Source organism: Oryctolagus cuniculus, chromosome 7 (genome assembly GCF_051225735.1).
Source record: "Oryctolagus cuniculus isolate XC-2025 breed Fujian yellow rabbit chromosome 7, ASM5122573v1, whole genome shotgun sequence".
NCBI lineage: Eukaryota > Metazoa > Chordata > Mammalia > Lagomorpha > Leporidae > Oryctolagus > Oryctolagus cuniculus.
Genome location: NC_142873.1, coordinates 54273549 through 54292383, shown reverse-complemented (window position 1 = coordinate 54292383; position 18835 = coordinate 54273549). Strand labels below are relative to the sequence as shown.

Genomic DNA, 18835 nt, shown 5'->3' with positions numbered 1-18835 from the left:
CCGTCCCACCACCGCCCCAGTGGACGTCCTCACGAAGACACACACACGCTGTTTTGAGCAATCAGATGGGATTGTGTTGTTTGCTGAGAAGAATATCAGATAATGTCACCCCAAGTATGCACTTGGGAATCTGGGCTGTTCTGAGCTAAAGGTTGTCAAGAACTGGCAGCTGCAGGAAAAACTCTGTTAAAAAAAAAAAAAAAGAGAGAGAGAGAGCAGTCGTGAGGTCTCTGTTGGTAAGGGCAGTCTTTTTTTTTTTTTTTTTTTTTTTGACAGGCAGAATGGACAGTGAGTGAGAGAGACAGAGAGAAAGGTCTTCCTTTGCCGTTGGTTCACCCACCAATGGCCGCTGTGGCTGGCGCACTGCGCTGATCCAAAGCCAGGAGCCAGGTGCTTCTCCTGGTCTCCCATGCAGGTGCAGGGCCCAAGAACCTGGGCCATCCTCCACTGCACTCCCGGGCCACAGCAGAGAGCTGGCCTGGGAGAGGGGCAACCGGGACAGAATCTGGCGCCCCGACCGGGACTAGAACCCGAACCTGGTGTGCTGGTGCCGCAGGCGGAGGATTAGCCTATTGGGCTGCGGCGCCAGCCAGGGCAGTCTATGTTTAAATCCATCTGTAAGAGGCGTGTCCCTTTTCTGTGTTGGGTAGAGGAGGATCACCCACACCTACTGTACTGAACAACCCGGGCTCTGCCACACTTCTCCTGGTCCCCCTGTAACTGACCTCCCCCACCCCGCACAAGCTGCAAGCCCCCTTTTCCTAGCTTAGCCTAAGAGGCTATGTAAGCCCCGATTCCAGCCACCCCTTGGGGTTACTCTCCAGGGGTTGCTCCATGTGCGTGTGTGCGCGTGTGTGTGCGTGTGTAACCCGTCTGTGTTTGTTCAGCTCCTTTGCCAGGGCCTGATGGGTACAGGAAGAAGGCCTTCCCCCACCCCAGTTCTGCTCTCCCACAATTGTGACCTGGCTTTTTTATTTTTTTTAAAGATAAGATTTATTTATTTATTTATTTGAAAGTCAGAGTTGCATAGAGAGAGAAGGAGAGGCAGAGACAGAGAGAGGTCTTCCTTCTGCTGGTTCACTCCCCAATTGGCTGCAACTGCTCGAGCTGACAGAGCTGAGCTGATCTGAAGCCAGGAGCCAGGAGCTTCTTCTGGGTCTCCCACACGGGTCAGGGGCCCAAGGACTTGGGCCATCTTCTACTGCTTTCCCAGGCCATAGCAGAGAGCTGATTGGAAGTGGAGCAGCCGGGTCTCGAACTGGCGCCCATATGGGATGCCAGCACTGTAGGCAGCGGCTTCACCTGCTGCACTACAGCGCCAGCCCCCCCGCCCCTTTCTTATTCCACAGCTTGTCCATGTCATGATTTTGCTAACCAGTTTCCTTCCCTTAGACATTTAAATAGTTTCCACTTTTGATTTTAATACCGCAGTGTATCAAAATAGAACCAAGACTTGGTGCAGACTCTTCATTAATTTCCTGATTAAAAATATTTTCAATGCTTCTGATTCACAAAGGCAAACTGCCCATTCAAAAACTGTATTTATTTTCATTTCTGCAGGCCATGAACGATAATGCCCGTTTTCACCATCACCAATACTGTGTGTTTTCATTTTTTAAATGAAACAGGAAATACATCTATGTTAAAAACTAACATGTCAGGGCGAGCACTGTGGTGCAGTGGGTTAGGCCACCGTCTGCAGCACTGGCATCTCGTATGGGCAATGGTTCGAGTCCCGGCTGCTCTGCTTCTGATCCAGCTCCCTGCTAGTGCGCCTGGGAAAGCAGCAAAAGTTGGCCCAAGTTCTTGGGGCCCTGTGCCTTCGTTGGGGACCTGGAAGAAGCTCCTGGCTTCTACCTGGCCCAGCCCTGGCCGATGCAGCCATATAGGGAGTGAACCAGCAGATGGAAGATCTCTCCTCTCTTTCTGTTTCTCTCTCTGTAACTCTGACTTTCAAATAAATAAGTAAATCTTAACAACAACACCAAAAATCCAATATTTCTTGATGGAAAAGCTAACTATGGTTTTGCAGATTGTTGTGCTTCTTTTGTGAGTTGTTCCTCTTATGACCTTGGCTCATTTCAATATTAAGGTGTCTATTCTTTCTGTGTTTACAGGAAATATTTAATTTTAGGGATATTGATCTTTGTCATACATCTTAAAAATAATTTGTCTCTTTTAGTACTTGGTCTTTCAAAATTTTAAGGCTAAAGGTTTGAAGTTTCCCACAGTCCAATCTTCCATCCTCTGGTTCACTCCAAGGCTGGCTGAGGCTGAAACCAGGAGCCTGGGATTTCATCCAGGTCTCCCATGTGGGTGGCAGTGACCCAACTGCTTGGGCCATCTTCTGCTGCCTTCTCAGGTGCATTAGCAGGGAGCTGGATTGGAAGTGGAGCAGCCGGGACTCAAACTGGGGCTTGTGTGGGATGCTGCATGACTTCCCAAAGGTATCTTTCTCTTTCTTTTCTAATATATATATTAGACTCTTCTCATATGTTTGGTATTTCTTCCATAAAATATTTCTTCTGTAAACTGAAAATTTATATCTGTTATCCATCCTAGAAGTATTTTTAAATTGATAGGAATTAATTCTATGTCATGGATATGAATAATTTTTGTATATATTACAGATATTTTATCATACCTTTACATAGTGTTCATTATCTCTTTGCCTATATATAAGTTGTGCATTTTTATGTAGTCAGTTGTGTCCGTATTTACTGTATTACTTCTGGGTGGTGTGGTTTATGTAACCAGGTATTTCATACTGAGAGACACAAAAATATCTTTCTAGATTATCTCAGTCACATTAGTAGTTTTTTAGCATTTAAAATTTTAATCCAAATTTTAATCTTTTTTTTAAAAAAAGATGTATTTTATTTATTTGAAAGTCAGAGTCACAGAGAGAGGTAGAGCCAGAGAGAGAGAGAAATTTTCCATCTGCTGGTTCACTCCCCAAATGACCGCAATGGCCAGAGCTGAGCTGATTTGAAGCCAGGAGCTAGGAGCCTCTTCTGGGTCTCCCATGTGGGTGCAGGGGCCCAAGGACTTGGGCTATCCTCCACTGCTTTCCCAGGTCATAGCAGAGAGCTGGATCAGAAGACGAGCAGCCGGGACTCGAACCAGCACCCATATGGGATGCTGGCGCTCAGGACAGGGCTTTAACCTGCTGCACCACAGCACCGCCCCCCAAATTTTAATCTTTTCAGCAAATGACATGAGCTGGGGATTTATTAGACAGCCATGAGGTAAATATTCTATTTAGGCTTCCTTTTTATCTAGTGGTAATTTTCCATTGTTTGAACTTAATTTCATTTCTGGGCAACTTTCTGAGAAGTAATATGCATCCTTGAGCCTCAGGTTGAAGGGAAGAAACGCAGCATGCACAGCTTTCAGGGTTTCTACTCTCTGTGTCCCAAGGAATCACGAAGGTGGAAATTCACTTGGAAACCTGTGCTGGGTGGCCCCTCTTTTTTGGACTGGATGTCTCTGTGCCTCGGTTTCAGGGGTGCACCCATCCCTGGGGCACTGTTTGTACTTGAATCCCAAATTTCCTTTCTCCTGCTCTCGCCCAGCCCCTCCCACTGTTCTTCCTCCTTATCAGTGCTTTTTCCGAACTATAATGTTAACCACCTTCAATGTTTTGGAATATTTTCTGGTTGCTTAATAGCATTTCTTTGTCTCTGTGCCTTTGTTTGTTTTGGAATAGATTTTTACTTACCTAACTCTGAATTTCTTTCTTTTTTAAAAAAAATTTATTTTATTTATTTGAAAGTCAGAATTACAGAGAGAGGTAGAGCCAGAGAGAGAGAGGGAAATTTTCCATCTGCTAGTTCACTCCCCAAATGACCGCAATGGCCAGAGCTGAGCTGATCTGAAGCCAGGAGCTAGGAGTCTCTTCTGGGTCTCCCATGTGGGTCAGGGGCCCAAGGACTTGGGCCATCTTCCACTGCTTTCCTAGGCCATAGCAGAGAGCTGGATTGAAAGACGAGCAGCCGGGACTCGAACCGGCACCCATATGGGATGCCGGCGCTTCAGGCCATGGCGTTAACCTGCTGCGCCATAGCGCAGGCCCTAACTCTGAATTTCAATAGAGTTATAAAATGTATGTTAAGGGGCTGGCGCTGTTGCATCATGGATTGAGCCTCTGCCTGTGGTGCTAGCATCCCGTGTGGGCGACGGTTCAAGACCCAGCTGCTCCTCTTCTGGTCCAGCTCACTGTCTGTGGCCTGGGAGGGCGGTGGAAGATGACCCAAGTGCTTGGGTCCCTGTGCACACGTGGGAGATATAGAGGAGGAGGCTTCTGGCTCCTGGCTTGGGATCTGCCCAGCCATCTGGGGAGTGGACCAGCAGATGGAAGACAGCTCTCTGTTTCTCTCTCTCTCTCTGTAACTCTACCTCTCAAATAAATAAATTTTAAAAAGAGCTATGTTGGCCAGCACTGCGGCTCACTAGGCTAATCCTCCACCTTGTGGCGCCGGCACACCGGGTTCTAGTCCCAGTCGGGGCGCCGGATTCTGTCCCGGTTGCCCCTCTTCCAGGCCAGCTCTCTGCTGTGGCCAGGGAGTGCAGTGGAGGATGACTCAAGTACTTGGGCCCTGCACCCCATGGGAGACCAGGATAAGTACCTGGCTCCTGCCATCGGATCAGCGCGGTGCGCCAGCCGCAGCGGGCCGGCCGCGACGGCCATTGGAGGGTGAACCAACGGCAAAGGAAGACCTTTCTCTCTGTCTGTCTCTCTCACTGTCCACTCTGCCTGTCAAAAAACAAACAAACAAACAAGCTATGTTAAACATACGTTTTGAGGATTGTAGGCATCTGCAGCTGAGACATAATGTATGTTTCTTTTTCTCGCACAGTTTTAGAGTATTATAAAAACATCTTTTGGGACAGAGAAAATCCATTTCCTAATATTTCCTATGAGTGCATTCTCCAATACTGGTAATATAATAATGGGTTAAACATTTGTTTCCTTCTACTCTCTTCTGAACATTCATCCACCCATCCCTGTGCTCTTAGAAACTATGTAGTTGAGTAGACGAAAGATGGGCTGTGTATTAGAACCGGCCCCTCATTTACAAAAGGCCGGACCTGGCTGATGCTCCACCCCTCAGCTCTTTTTCTCTTTAATGGGGATAAAGCCAATTCTTTCCCTCATTTTTTTTTTCCGGTGAAGATGAAAATGTGATTAGAAAACGTGCTTTTAAACACACCTGCTTAGACAAAGGAAAACATCAGAAGGGTTGGTTTGTTAGTGTGTGTGTGTACGCGTGTGTGTGTGTTTCATGTCACTGTACCAGAAGAAAGGGGAGAGGCACGTGGTTAAGCTGGCAGGGTGGATTCCACCAGTCTGACTACAGTTCCTTTTGCGAGAAGAGCTCAGACCCACAGCAAGGAAATTGACCCCGAAGATGAGACTCCCGGATAAAATGCTGGCCAGCTTGCTTGTGATTTTCAGCTTTTCCACCAAAGGTAAGGTGCTGTGTGGGTCTGCAGTGTCAAGCAAGCTTCTCTGGGAACCCTGAAGTGAGCCTGAGAGCGAAACGGCACAGCCCAGCCTTGCCCTGAAGCCGGGCGACTTCAGGCCTCAGCCACTGTCTTGCTTTTCGTAGGTGCAGCTTCCTGGGGTACGAAGGTCTCCTCGGATCCGGAGGTCGTCTGGGGGGCCTTGGATCATGACGTTGAACTACGCATCCCGGATTTCTCAATGAGTGACGATACCGAGGATATACGCTGGGTCAGAGAAGAAAGCAGGGTTGCACAGTTCAAAAAAGACAAGGACACCTACAGTCTCAATGGGACTTATGAGCTCGTTGGAAATGTAACTCTGAAAATTAAACAACTAAACAGACATTCTAACAGTAGCTACAAGGTTATCATATATAATACAAAAGGAGAGTGTGTGTTGGAAAAAACGTTTGATTTGAAGGTTCAAGGTAAGTCTTCGTTCCCTAAACTTCTCCGTTTCAGCTGGGTGCTGTTTTAGCAATCTGGGAAAGAGCATCTGGGAAATGTCCCCAACTGCATTTGCCACCTCCAGGAGCACTCTAAGGGACTTGTCTCCTGCCCCGGTGAAGACTTTGTTCAGGGGCGTATGTGTGTGTGTGTGTGTGTGTGTGTGAGGGCATGAAATCCACACACATGGAAGTGCACGCTGATGAACCCTCAAGTGCATCTGCCCACAGTTCCCTCTCGGGCTGGTTATAGAGCTGTGGGGCTGGGTGACCAACCTGGACATTAGGGTGGCACTAATTGGGGCTGGGGGACAGGCGGGCAGAGGAAAAGTTAACAGTTCCAGATGGGTGATGCAGTGGGGCACAAGGTGTGGGGCCGACAGGTGGAGGATGACGGGCGAGCCAGCTTCAAGCCAGGGGTCCTGGAGGAAGAGTTCTATGGCACGAGAGTTGGACACCATGAAGCCTTTGTTTCTGATCTGCTCCATGGCAGAGGGGTCAAGTGGAGAAAAAGCAAGAGGTGGGGCTTGTCTGTCTGCCTGCCCTGGGAGTGCAGCTGTGGACGTTGCAGATGGAGCCAGCGAGCTGCCAGAGCTGCTGCTATAATGCAGTGAGGGACGAGGGGCTGCTGGGAGTGCTGGTGAGGCTGCGTGTTGGGATCAACAGGGACGGCCCCCACTCCAGACCATTTGGCAGGAATTTTTTGGCACGGGGTCTGGGCCTGGGTCGGCTCGAACGCTCCCAGGTGAGACCCCAGGTGATCGGCGGGAGCAGCCTGGTTGAGGGATGAGTGTTCCCTGAGTTGCCTGTGAAGAAAGCATGGGGGGCGGGGAGGTGGACCTGAGATGCCATTGACATTGAAAGGCTAGGGTACATGGGGCAGGGAGCAATAAGAAGTCAGAGGAGGAAATGACACCTGGCCTGCCAAGGAAGACAGGAGCCCCAGCCCGAGCCCAGGTCAGCAATTTCATACGCACAAGAACGTGTCTGTGCTTCACACAGGAAGTGTCACGGGGCAGAGCCCCTCCCCCCACTTAGGTCCTTCTCAGCACCTAGGCCCAGTGGCAGCTTCACAGCCCCGCACATGACCCGCTCCCCTGCCACTGCCACCTTTCCACACCCTGGTGCTGCAACGGTGACTGCAGAGCACCTCCCGGAAGTGGGATGTGGCTGGGAAGGGTCCCAGAAGGGGCCTTGTGTCATGGGCTCTGGGAACAGTGCAGCCATGACTCCAGCCAGGTCGGCTCCATGCCCGCCATTGAATACGAGCCCCACACAGAGGCACGTGCTGGGTTTTCCCAGTCCTGTGGTGTTCGGCACCACGGTGGTAATAACAGCTACGGCTAGGTGTCAGGTGCCTGCTTGCTGGTCTCACCCGAAGCCCTCAGCAGTCCCTAGAGGAGGTTGTTACTATTCCCCAGAGACCCGGCAGAAAGTGACTTGTCCAAGGTCTCATCATTTGTCCAGACTCAAACCTAGGGAGGCTTGGGCAAGGGTGGCGACCGCCACAAACAGCTTCACTGGGATATAATTCACACACCATATGGGAGCCGGTATGAGACCTGGCTGTTCCACTTCTGATCCAGCTCTCTGCTGTGGCCTGGGAAAGCAGTGGAAGATAACCCAAGTCCTTGGATCCCTGCACCAGTGTGGGAGACCCAGAAGAAGCTCCTGGCTCCTGGCTTTGGATCAGTGCAGCTCCGGCTGTTGCAGCCATGTGGGGAGTGAACCAGCGGATGGAAGACCTCTCTCTTTGCCTCTACTTCTTTCTCTGTAACTCTGCCTTTCATACAAATAAATATTTTTTTTTAAAAAAAGAAGAATGAAAAGAAGAGTTACAAAGAGGCAGAGGCAGAGGCAGAGGCAGAGGGAGAGGTCTTCCATCTGCTGGTTCACTCCCCACATGGCTGCAATGACTGGAGCTGGGGCGATCCGAAGCCAGGAGCCAGGAGCTTCTTCCCGGTCTCCCACATGGGTACAGGGGCTTCTGCTGCTTTCCCAGGCCATAGCAGAGAGCTGGATCAGAAGTGGAGCAGCCGGGACTTGAACCAGTGCCCATGTGGGATGCTGGCACTGCAGGCAGTGGTTTTATCTGCTATACCACAGCGCCGCCCCCCCCCCTTTTTTTTCTCAAGTGCTCAGAACTGTATAACTCAGTGGTTTTTAGTATGTTCACAGAGTTGTACAACCATTATCACCACCAGTTTTAGATTGCAAAATTTACAGGGTTGTGAAATACCACTACACTCAACATCGTCACTACCCCGAAAAGTTCCACAGGTCTTAGCCAGAGACACTGGCCTCACTGTTGTGCGGCCTCGCAATTGTGTGTGCGCACATGTCAGTGCTACACAGCATCTTCACCTAGTTTGCTGTGGTCACCATCACTTGTCCTCGGGCAAATCCCCTGAGTCTGCTCTGAATATGCTTTTCCCGATAATACCCTCAAGGGCTATTCAGTAGGTAGGAGAGCCCTGCATTGCCTGGGACAGAACACCTGTTTGCTTAACATGAATGCCCTCTGAATCCCTGTTCCCACATCTCTTTTTCAGCTTCAGTCATGGGACCCCCATTGGAGAGCTCTTGAAACACAGGTGTGTGTGCAGGGGAGGTGATCCTAACCACCCAGAACAAGGGGCTCTCTTGTCTATGAGGTGCCCTTAACTATTGGACCCTATTGATCAGGTCCCCTCACCTCTAGGAAGCTGTATTACCAGGAGAATATATATGAACCACTCCATGAGGTTGTCCGTGACCGTGCCATTTATGCTAGTGTGAAACTGGAGCAGGTTTAAAAGTCTTCTGCAGTTAGAGACGTATTCGCTTTAGAATGCGTCATTTACAAATGGCAGAGAGTTGCATTTGCTGATGCTTGTAAAGGAAGTTCAGGAGATAATTTTGCAGTAAGAGAGAATAGGCAGACCATAAAATCCTATCATCCGGCTTTTATTTTTAAAATATTTTATGTTTATAGGTGTATTTACGCGTAGAACAAGTCTGGTAAAGACACACATCAAAAGACGGATGATTGACTCTGAGTAATGATTTTTAAGCCATTTTAAATTTACATTTTATCAATTTTATAATGCCTGGATATCACTGTTAGAAGAGGGAAGAGAACACATCCATGGCGTAACGATGGGAAAAACTGTGACCCAGTCCTCAGACTGAGACAGCCTCTGTGATGGTCACTGATGTTTCTCCGCCTTCTTCATTCTGGGTCGCGCTGAATCTCTGCGTGTCTGTGTACTCAGACAGGAATGAAACCTGGCTGTGACCCAAGGGGAAAACACTGTAGACTGGAAGTCAGAGAGAGGGGAGTCACTGAAAGATGAGTTTGCCATCTCATGGAGAGCAACAGAGAAAGGTGGGTGGGCCACCGGCAGAAAGAGAGTCAAGGACGAGAAACAGAGAGGAAAAAAAGGAGACTGTCACACAGCCGGGATGTGGTGCAGCCAGGGCTGGACCCACCCCGGCTCAAGCCAAGGCCCAGCTTTTCTCTTCGATGATGGGGCCTTTCAATGTCGTCACGTCAGAAGAGGACGGGCAGGAGTGCACCATTATGCACACAGAACAGCAATGCCAGCACCTTGTGTTTTGCTTGGGGTTTCGCCAAGTGCTCCCCATTTCGTGACTGGCTGGGATATTTTCATGGGGTTCAGTGAGGCACAATGAGTAGCCAACCAGCTCTGGGCCAGGCAAGGGCAGAACCAGGTCTGTGGTTTCCAGGCTGGTGCCTGCTTTCTTCAAAGTCTTAAGCTCCCTAAACAGCCTGAGTGCGATCCTGGCCCTCAGCCCCCAGGACCCCAGCAGGGTTGAGGGGTGACCAAGGTCTCAGCCACACATGTAGTGATTCCAGGGAGGGTTTCCTGGCTGTTCTTGAAGCCCTGCCCCTCTCAAATTCCTGAGGCAAGCGGGCATCAGGACACAGTAACCCTCTCATCTATCTCTTGAACTTGGACTCAGAACGGTGAGCTCCTATTCCAATCCGTCACTTCTTAGTGGGTGCCTGAAGACCACCCACCAACCACCCACCAACCACCCAGAGTCTTAGGCATTTCATCTTAAATGCAAAGAAAAGCAGCTTGTTTGTTAGGATCAAATGATGTGATGGATGCTGTCAAAGCTGATCCCAACATACACTGTTCTTATCAGCTCAGACAAAATTAGAGCCAGGAAGTGATGAAGGGGGCGGGCCCACACCTGACTAGCACGGAGATTGTTTCAAGGATATGCTAAAGGCCCAAAGAGACTTCCAGTTCTGTACACACCCTGCATTGTACACACCTGGCCTTATGCATAGATTTCTGTATCGAGGTTTAACATTCCTAAGAGTCATGCATTTATTTGAAAGAGTTACAGGGAGTTGGGGGGAGACAGAGAGAGAGAGAGAGAGAGAGAGAGAGAGAACTTCCAAATGCTGGTTCACTCCCCTGAATGGTTGCAGTGGCTAGGGCTGAGCCACCCTGAAGCCAGGAGCTTGGAACTCCATCCCAGTCTCCCACGTGGTTGGCAGGGGCACAAGTGCCTGGACATCTTCCACTGATTTCCCAGGCACGTTAACTGAGAGCTAGATGAGAACCGGAGCAGCCAGGACTCATAGCTGTGCCCACAGTTTTAGCATTCTTTCAGACTACAGCAATTTAGGTAAAATGCTCTTGGGAGAGCACTTGCCCAGCAGTGACACCTGCACCAGTGATCTGAGGCCAGGTGCTGCCCACTGTGGCCAAACCCGTGAACTTTGTATGCAAGTAGCTTACGTAAATTTCTCCCCTTTTGCCTCTAAAATGTTTCCTCTGCCTCAACCTTCTTGCATCCGCCTGCTGCTTACTACAGCACACACACATGTTCCTGTTCCAGCACTCAGCTCTTCCCACGAGTCACTGTTCTTTGGAGAATCTCTCTGATTGTTATTTAGGCTGATAATCTGAAAACGTTTCAAGACATGACATTAGATGGGACATGCTATTTACTGGTATAATTTATCTATGAGCTTTTTCAGAAGCGCATTTGTTCTGAATTCCCTGTACAAGTAAAATAAAATCAACATGATTTGCAAAAGTTGCTGTGGGTCTTTGAAATTGTTCCTTGGTCCTAGACTGACCTCTGGTTTGCATTCTGTGTCTGTTCAAATCAGAGAGTGGCCTGATGCGAATCGGATCTTCGTTTTCTTTTCAGAGAAGGTCTCCAAACCAGAGCTCTCCTGGAATTGCAGCACTGCAACTCTGACCTGCGAAGTGGTGAGAGGAACCGACGTCGAGCTGACGCTGTCTCTGGATGGGAAATCTCTCAGAACACAGCAGAAGATCATCACGCACAAGTGGGCCACCAGCTGGAGCATGACAGCCAACTGCACAGCAAATAACAGGGTCAGCGAGGAGTCCACTGTGACTGTTGCCGACTGTTCAGGTGCGTGGCAGGCATCGGCCACCATGGTCCCAAGTTCACTTGCCAGGGTCAAGGGCACAGTGGCAGGTGGCACGGGGGGAGGGCGGGAGGAGAAGAGGCCTTGGTGAGAAGTGAGGATGACCCCTTCCTCTTGGAAACCAGGATCAGCCACCCTCCCGCTGAGCATAACCTGCCCTCAGGAGGAAGGAGAGAGCCAGAGGTATTGCATGTGAGTCCCTAGTCCCCAGAGAAGGAGACTGACCCGCCCCAGGGCCCTCCTCAGCTCCCTAGTGGCTGTGGCTCTGACTCCGCCCCTAAAGATCCCTTTCTGGAGGGGAGCTGGTCTGTGGCAGCTTTGCTTTGAGGAGTAAGGGCAGAAAGGCTGTAGAAACCCTAGGAGGCAGGGGTGCAGGGGTGTGGAGAAAGGGACAACTCGAGTCCAGAAAGGCCATGGTCCCAGAGAGGCCACCCCCTGCCCCACAGCAGAGCAACCCTGCAAGATCTCATTCATCTCCAGGGCCCAGCTTGATGTGACCCCCGGAAGTAATTGTTGGGAGGAAGCCTCCTTTACCACCAAGGTCTGTCCTGGAGGCTAGAGGCCTGGGCTTGAAGTTCAGGTGTGTCCACGTGTAGCCAGATGACCTTGACCAAATCTCTTCCCTTCTCTGGGCTTCATCCTCCCAGCTTATGAAGAAAATAAGCCCCATGACCCCAGAGTATCAGACGAGGAGGCCCTTGGGTCCGCTTGTAGCCTCACTCACGTGGGCCTTGGACTGTCTCATAACGTGGCGACCGGCTTCCATCAGCACAGTCTAAGAGGCAAGGAGAACAGGTGGCAGTCTTTTTAAGAGTTGATATTGAGAGAGCCATATCCTATGGCTTCTACTGTATGCTATTTGTTAGAAGCAAGTCAGAAAGTCCAGCCCACACTCAGAGCGGGGTGACACCCAGGCAGGAGCACTAAGAGGTGCAGATCAGCGGAGGCCGCCTTTGAGTCTGCCAACCACAAACTTAACACCAGCTCACTGCACCCCTCCCCGCGGAGGTGGCGCTGGGGAGGCCGCCCCTCCCCCTCCCCCTTCTGGGAGGCCCTCAACTAGCGCTTCCAGATTTAGCAGACAAACATGCAGGCTGAGATCCTTCCAAGGACTGCATGCTTATGCTGAAAAGCATCCGTTGTTTCATTCAAATTCAATGTTAAATTCCAGGCAGCCCTCCTCTGCATGTTGACTTTGCCTAGATCCTGCTAGCTTAAAGATAGGTTCCTGTTCGGGAGGGAAGAAGCACTCTTGAATTCAAGAGGCCGGAGTGGACAGAGCCCCCAGCGTGTGGTGCAGGGGCAGGCGCTGGTCCAGGTACAAGCCACCCGGGAGGTGCGGAGGAAGCCTGGGAGGAGGGCTTGCTCCCAAAGACCCTAAAAGGGATTTGGAAGGTTGGTTCTTAAAGGCCACGGCAGGGAGGAGCGACGATTAGACTCCAACCGCAGGTACGGGGAGTGTGGACCAGCCATATCTCCCAGAGGAAGCGTGGGAAGAAGTATGGCTAGATTCAGACTCATGTTTGAAAGATGCCCTAGCTAAGCTGGAAAGCACCCCCGCCCTCCGCAGCCACCAGGAGCATTACTAGCTGTCTCAGGGGCCACGCTTGACAAACCTGGGAACACGCAGTCCTAAGCGTGTGGCTGCCTTGCCCAAGGAATTATGCAGAAGACCAGCCACAGGTGGCGTGGCCAAGGCACCTGCTTCCCACCTATTCCAGGCCTGCCCTGCCCTGCCTCAGCCTAAACCTGGCAGGTCCACAAGTCAGGAGGAGATGGGCCCCAGCAGCCCTAGCTCCTTTCAAGCCCGCATCAGCAGTTGAGGGTTGAGCCTGCTTCTCTAAGGCCCAGCCCTTCCTCTGCAGAGCGTGGAGGGTTTGCATCACTGACAGGGGGAGGCTGGGTCAGCGAGAGGCTGGAGGAGCAGACCCCTACAGATGGGTTTCTGAGTCTCAGGCGTGCCCTGGCGGCCCAGGCCGGGCTTCGAGCCCTGCGGTCCCGTCCTGGGCTGGCTTGGCTGCAGACCTGTTTCTGTGATGCTGGGCTGAGCTCCAGTTTGTTCTCCTGATGTACCGGGCCCCCAACCCCCGGGCAGCTGCAGCTGCTGCCTCTCTAACTGCTATTGACTCTCAAAGGGCAGAGGGCCCAGGAGCCCTCGTGGGAAACAGCTTCCAGAAGCCTCCGCGCAGAGAGTGCTAGCGAGAGCAAGACCTCACATTTGTATGTAGTTTTACAGTTCACAAAGCACTGCTCACATCCATTATCTGATTGACTTCCAACAGCCACCCTGTGATGTAGGTTGCATTATCTCCATTTCACAAAGAAAGAAACAGGCTGCAACTTGCCAAAGGTCACACAGCTGTTGCTGTTGTCTAGCGGAACCTGGACTCAAACCCATTTCTCTTCACACTGAACTCACTGTTGCCCTTCTTGAGTTACCGTGACCGAGGCTCTGGGTCCAGACAGCCTTGGCTACTGCTCTTGCTAATTTTCTGTGTGTCTGGGCTTCTCTCCTGGGGCCCTGGGAAATCTAGGGCGGGGTGGGAGTAGGGACTGCAGGCTGTGAGGTCAGAGGGCTGTGCTGGGCGAGTGAGATTGTTCCCCTGAGTGTTTGAGGACTGGCTGGTCAAAAGAGTGAGAAAGAATGGCGGTGCAGGTGGGAAGGCAGAGACGAGAGGTGGCAAAACAGGGCAGACACACAGAGACAAGGAGCCACTTGGAACAGTGGCCTGCGTGGCCTCGGGCAGCTTGTCCTCCTCCTGGGGTCTCATCCGTGAAACTCAAGCTTATGCCATATTGTCTCTACACTCCTCAGAACTCAGATCCTGAGCTGCTCCTCGCTGGGGGTGGTGGGCGGGCCCAGGCGCAAGAACAAGCAGGTGTTATTGGTTCAAGAGAACATTTTCCCAGGCAGCCTGAAGAGGAGGCTTCCTCTGGACCCTAGATCCTCCCAGAGATGGACACAATGCACTTTCCTCCCTGAGCTTGGATTTCATGAGGTTGAAAAGTCTCATCAAGCTCTTGCACCTGCTTGCGGGGAGGCAGGGGTTCTTGTCCTCGGCTCAGAGCCCTCCCTCCAGCCTCTGTCTTCTAATCTTGCAGGAAAGGGACTGCACATCTACCTCATCACTGGCATCTGCGGGGGAGGCTTCCTCTTGATGGTCTTTGTGGTGCTGCTCGTTTTCTGCATCAGCAAGAGGAAAAAACAGAACAGCAGGAGAAGTGGTGAGCCCCACCCCCTTCTGTCCACCAGGGGCCCTAGCGAAATCCCCATGGAAACATCTAATGGGGATGACACCTTATGAATACAGAGCCAGAGATGGAGACGGGTAGTTTCAGAATATCAGTGCTGGGACCAGTGAGTGTAGCTTGTTCCATTTGGTGGTTAGCTCGAGTTTTTGAAAAACACACCTCGGGTGGTGACGACGTAGGAGTCCTGAGAAGCATAATCCAGGCTGGCTTCTTCAGCCTCCATCACTTGAGGCCGAGTTTTGAAAGGCAGGTGTGGTGGAGACTTTAACCATCCACACATCTCCATGTTGGGAGAAAGATGAATGGCAAAACGCCACGTCTTTGGATGGCCCTTGGTGTGTTCCGCACCGAGCTCCTGGGAACACAGGGACAACCATTTCAGGCCAGCGTGTGCTCCCAGGAGCGACGTGTGAGGGCTTGGCACGTGCTTTGTTCCATGCAACCCACCAAAAGGAAAAGGTTAGGCTCCCATGTGGGGGGCTGGCCCAGAGGGCATCCAGGACACCTGCGGCAGAGCACACCAGGTGTCACCGTGGGTGCTGGGATGGGGGCGTCGGCTGTAGGCAGGTCATGCTGGAGAGCTAGCAGGTCCCTGGGCCCCTGTGTATTCTCACATGCAGCAGCAGGGCTGGGTTTGCTTGCTCCAGGCCTTTCCAGAAAGTGGGCTCAGCACACCCTCACTGGCTACCTCTAGCACTGCCTGTGGACCCGGTCTGACCTTACCTGAGCCGTGGTGGCCTTGGGCTCTGTGCCCTTGGAATTTGGCTTCCTTATGTCATGCTTCTTTCCTCAGTTACCTCTTTAGGCTGCCATCCCTTGTCCCCACATCCCTAACCTGCACTGTCCCAGCCCAAGCCGTGGGAGAACTTTCTAAGCTTAACAGCCATTCTTCCCACTGCCATTGCCGCCTCACTCTCTACCCCGAAGGAACAGCCGCAGCGGCTGAGCCCTTGGTTCTCAGGCTCCCTCACCTCTGTGCCTTGCTCACACACACACACACACACACACACTCACACACAGAGGCCCCCTTCTCATCATCTAATACTCAAAGACTGACCACGTGTCCTCCCAAGGCAGACTTCCCACCTCACTCCAAGACAGGCGCTGTCTGCCATGGTCAGACCCGAATGACCACCGTGATGCTCAGTTTAACCCATTGCTTGTGCCTTGCACTAGCGACCTCTGTGTTTTGTCATCCCATACATGATCTCATCCCACTTCCAGAGTGATTTTAGCAGGCAGATACTATTATTGCAGGGGCAGAAACTTGAACCCAGTGAGACTAAATATTTGCCCCAAATCCTACAGCCAGAAGGGCAGAGCCAGGACCACAATGAGGCAAGGAGCCCAGGGAGCAGAATTTAAGGAGGTCCTCATCCTCAGGCCTGTCCTGCCTTTGCATGACCCTGAGGAATGGGTGCTTCTTTAAGTTTTATGCCTCAAGCCTTGCTTGTCTCACCCTAGTCCTGGCCCTGGATTGAGCAGCCAGGAGATGCAAATGAAGAGCCTGGAGGAGGTCCTTGGAGCAGGTGTTTAGACAGTGGCTGAAGGTGCTGCTGTTAGGGGACCAGGCAGGTCTCACAGAGCCGTGCCCGCCATGTGTGTCCAATCAAGCCACTTGCCCACAGCCCACTGTATCTGCCCGCACTCGCATGGTTCTTTGTCTAGACTTCTTTGGTGGCCCTGAGCTCTTCCCAGAGACGGACTTTGGGATTCGCAGGCCTGGTTCATTGCTTCCTTGAGTTTAGGCTTCCTGAGGACAGTGTTTGTGTCTGAGTCATTGCTGCCCCTGGCAATGGCACCTACCGCCTGGCGGAGGAGGCACACATGTTGGCAGAACAAATGAACAGAATGGGGTTGGGGGATGGGGATAGAGAAGGACTGCCACTGCTCCACAGCTGGGACCTGGGACCTCCCAGACACCACCCCAGCCTCCCCAAGGCACCGGAGGTGGCACCCAGGCTGTGTTTTATCTCTCCTGTGCCTTTCTCTTTGTGCTTAGAGCAGATGGGCCGCTCCGCTGTCAGAGCCACAGGGCCTGGTTTGAGTCAAAGCGGCTGGGGCTTGCACTTGCAGCGGTCGGAGGCAGTTGGATTGATAGCATCAGCCCCCAGTTACAGGGGGATGCAAAGGCGGGACCGTGCCGCCCGAACGCACAGCCCCGTAAAGATGAATGAATGAACATCACTCGCTTACCCACAGATTCACACCACTTCTCTCCTGCCCCCCCCCACTGCAGCTGCTGCAAGGGTCGCCTTGGGCAGGGGCACAGGAAACCTAACTGGGAGCCTGAAGGAGCCAGAGGGGGCAGGCCTATGGGCGCTGAGCACCTAAGGGTTCCCGTAGAGTTTGTAACAGCACTGCAACAACTACATTTCTATTCGGTGTGGTCTGACGTCCTACAAGGCAGAACATCCCAGTGAGCGAAGAGAAGGGAGATTACTTCCTTCCCAAGCCCGAGAGGCTGGGCCATGACTTTCTGAGGGATGAGGAAGGTTCCCAAGGACTACAAAGCCTTGTGTGTGTCCCAGCCTCTCCCCAGAATGGGGGCCGCCTGACAGCAGGCAGGGGGTGGGAGCAGGGCTGACACAGAATGGGAGAGATACAGTTGCTCATGTGCCCTGTAGCCAATCGGATCTCATCACTGCGGGTGCAGTCCAGGGGTGGCACGGAGGCAGGGCCCCGGGGTCTGATGGTGCTCTCTGCTCCCGGAGCCCCAACACAAAGCCTCCACGTGTGCGTTTCCTCTCTCCGGTTCCCTGGGCTCTCGCTCTACCTGTGGTGAGCTTTTCTGTCTCTCCTGCGAGAGCTGGCAGGCTCGGCTGGATGGGAGGGGCCGCTTCCGCTTCCTCCTCCTCTTGGCACAGCGCGTGCCCAGGGCAGCTGGCATGCTGGTGTTCTGTTGTTGCAGACGAGCAGCAGGAGATGAGAGCGCAGAGAGCAGTGACCGAGGAAAGGGCCCGGAAGCTCCCTCCAATTCCAGCCTCCACGCCTGCAAATCCAGCAGCTGCCCAACCTCCCCCACCACCTGGGCACGGCTCCCAGGCCCCTGGGCATCGTCCCCTGCCTCCTGCCCACCGTGCCCAGCACCAGAAGCAGAAGAGGCCGCCTCCGTCGGGCACGCAAGGTCACCAGCAAAGAGGCCCTCCCCTCCCCAGACCCCGAGTTCAACCAAAACCTCCCCAAGGGACTGCAGAAAGCTCATTGGCTCCTTCCTCTAATTAGAAGAAATGGACCTTTCCCTTCGTGGATTTCTCCGCTCTGGGGGGCGTGGCCACACCGCCATCAGGTGGTCCCTGCACGCACGACGTCACCGACTCCCAAGGCTCGTGGGCCTCAGCCACGTGGGCCGCTCAGGCTGCCGTCTGCAGCCACTGGTCTTCTGGTCGCACTCGGCCGCCCTAGAAAGGGACAAACTCGAATTGTGGTTGTGAGGACCCAGCTGGTCTAGTGCTCTCCTGGTCTCCCTCCAGACCGCGTGCGAGCATGCTAGGGCGGGCTGGGAGACTGTGGGGCCTGGGGCTCCCTAAAGGGAGCCCCGTGTGCTTGAGGTCCTCTCTCCTGTGTCCTGGTGGACGCTCGCTCGCTGTCCTGTGAGCAGAAGGGAAATAAACGCTTTGGTTTCACCCCTGTGCCTGCTCGCTGTAGAAGGGAGCTCAGCGCCGTGGCGAGGAAGCTGGGGAGGAGGCTCGGTGGTGACAGAAGCATCAGCTTTGGCCGACCCCATTCGTCCAGTGCCCAGCAGGATGGTCACATGTGCTGCTCCCCCCAGGCCTCCACTCCAAAGCTGGGCCCCCAAAAACTGGTTTGTAGATTTGTGTATCATATTGAAAATGCTCCGTACCAATCTCCATAGGTTTGGGCCTCACTTCCTTAGCAGCTTGGGCGTGGTCACAGTGCTCTGCAGAGCTGTCCCTGGAAGGGGAGGGGCCCCGGGTCCTGGCGGTGCCACGTGGAAGGGCCTGCTGGGGGACGGCCGCATTGAATCACACCCTTGCGTGTTGTAAAGGGCCAGGACTGGAGGAGCGGACCCCGTCTTTTGGGGGACACAGAGCAAAGAGTTTTCAGCTGCAGTTCTGAAACAGGCGGGGGACAGGCAGCTGCTTTGAGATACTGGTGTCATGCTTGTGGCCCCAACACCCACCTTCTCCTTGGCGTCTTACACTTGCCGAGCCTGGTTAAGCTCTGGCAGGAAGCTGGGAGG

At 52.7% G+C, this 18835-nt stretch overlaps 1 protein-coding gene across 2 annotated transcripts; it reads left to right on the top strand.

Annotated features, from left to right (window-relative positions):
• The first annotated feature begins 5347 nt into the window (after positions 1-5347).
• Positions 5348-18257, top strand: CD2 (CD2 molecule). 2 transcript variants are annotated; one of them, XM_002715405.6, is made up of 5 exons: positions 5348-5472; positions 5613-5936; positions 11133-11363; positions 14482-14604; positions 17543-18257. In XM_002715405.6, exons 1-5 carry the CDS (start codon positions 5412-5414, stop codon positions 17854-17856), a joined length of 1053 nt encoding a protein of 350 aa, XP_002715451.3. In that variant the 5' UTR covers positions 5348-5411; the 3' UTR covers positions 17857-18257. The 2 variants fall into 2 exon arrangements, with proteins under 2 accessions (XP_002715451.3, XP_008262828.3); XM_008264606.5 differs by lacking the exon at positions 14482-14604.
• Positions 18258-18835: the final 578 nt, after the last annotated feature.